General features: G+C 40.5%; 1 protein-coding gene across 1 annotated transcript; it reads right to left on the reverse strand.

Moving 5' to 3' along the window:
• Window positions 1-649: 649 nt before the first annotated feature.
• On the reverse strand, window positions 650-1,225 carry LOC130503107 (uncharacterized). Its single transcript, XM_056997754.1, has 2 exons — window positions 1,007-1,225; window positions 650-940 (listed from the first exon to the last, which is right to left on the reverse strand). Exons 1-2 carry the CDS (start codon window positions 1,100-1,102, stop codon window positions 650-652), a joined length of 387 nt encoding a protein of 128 aa, XP_056853734.1. The 5' UTR covers window positions 1,103-1,225.
• Between the last annotated feature and the right edge of the window lie 475 nt (window positions 1,226-1,700).

The following is a 1,700-nucleotide window of genomic DNA, read 5'->3' on the forward strand; positions in this document are numbered from 1 at the left end:
CACGCTGATACCGAGGGACATTTTCCTCGGTATTTCGTCGGAATAAGCGTATTCCGACGAAATACCGAGGAAAATATCTCTCGAAAAAATGTCCTCGAAATTTCATTTTCCCTCGAAATGTCCTCGAAAAATTTGTGACGGAATTTCGAGGAAACATAATTCCGAGGATATTTAGAGGACTGTCCTTCGTCGAAGAGGTCCTCGGTATATATTGAGGAACAATTCCCTCGGTATATACCGAGGATTATACCGAGGGAAAACACCTACGAAAGTTTTCGAGGAAACAGTTTCGTCGGAATATTCCGAGGGACTTTTTCCTCGAAAATTACGAGGACCAGTGTTCCTCGGAATATTTCGAGGGACAGTTTCCTCGAAAATTTTCGAGGAAAACAGCCCTCTAAAATTTTCGAGGAAACTTTCCCTCGGAATATTCCGAGGAACACTTCCCTCGGTATATACCGAGGACAGCTGTTCCTCGGAATATATTGAAAATTATTTTTTTTTTAAAAAATTATTTTTAAAAAAAAAAATATTTTTAAAATTTAAATTCGAAAATATAAAATTAAAATTTAAATTGAAAACATATTATTTAAAATTCAAAGTCATACAAATGAAAAGAAAACATTTAGAGTTTTTGAAAGAAATTAAACTACGGGGTTTGGAAGTCCGGATCTGGCATGGTCGGGAAGTCGACGTTGGCGTTCGGGTTCATGCTCCTCATCATCGCCATCATTTGCTCGTTCAGCTTCCTCTGTGCCTCCCAGCCCGCCTCTTGACTCGCCACCATGGACTCCAGCGCAGATATGCGAGCATCCTTGTCCCTCATCTGACTCAGAAGGACTTCTTGATCAACATAGGACGATGGTGGTGCAGAAGCAAACGGAACCGAGGGAGACCGACGAGCCAAACCGAACAAACGGCCCTTCTTCTTTGGAACCGACTGAAAAAGAAAGTGTCAAATTTAAATAATATAAAAAATGGATTGAACTTTAAAAAATGAACTTACCGCTTCAACGATTTGGTTGATCCGAACCCGAGGCAAGCCGGTCGATCCCGTCGAATCGTCATCCTCGGTTTGAAGCTGAGACACTTCCTGTTCCATCTGACTGTCGATGAGGGTGACCACATCCCTCACAACACCATCATCAATCTCGCCGGTCTTCTTGTTGGTATACGCCGTCTTTATTAGGCGGAGATGATCAACCGGCTCCCCCTCATTTTCTTCTGCCTTGAAAAAATTATAAATTAAACAAACATTAGTAATTAAAAGAAATGCACAAAAAAATATTAGAATCTTAAATAATATAATAAAAACCGACAAGCTTACCAAGCGATCCCCCAGACTGGCTAAAGATTGAGCACCCAAGTTATGGACGTACATGCCCTTCCCCTTACGGTCGCTCTTGCGGTTGGTGGAGTTGGTGGAAGAAGTTGCTCTCACTTCGTTCTTACTCCAATGCACACCCAACTCCCGCCAGACCGTCGGGTCCATCCCCTTTGGAACCTTTAAAAAAAATTGTTAAATAAATAAAAAAATATTTTAAAAATTTAAAAAATTGTTTCATAAATAAAAACGAACCTTATTTATTTCCCACTTCTTCTTCTTCCACGAGTGCATCTGCTTCCCATAGTTGTCCATAACTTTATGGACGAAGTGGTAATAGATAAACAACGTATCATCGGCATTCCAGTTGAATTGT

The sequence above is a fragment of the Raphanus sativus genome, unplaced genomic scaffold, assembly GCF_000801105.2.
Source record: "Raphanus sativus cultivar WK10039 unplaced genomic scaffold, ASM80110v3 Scaffold0801, whole genome shotgun sequence".
Lineage (NCBI taxonomy): Eukaryota > Viridiplantae > Streptophyta > Magnoliopsida > Brassicales > Brassicaceae > Raphanus > Raphanus sativus.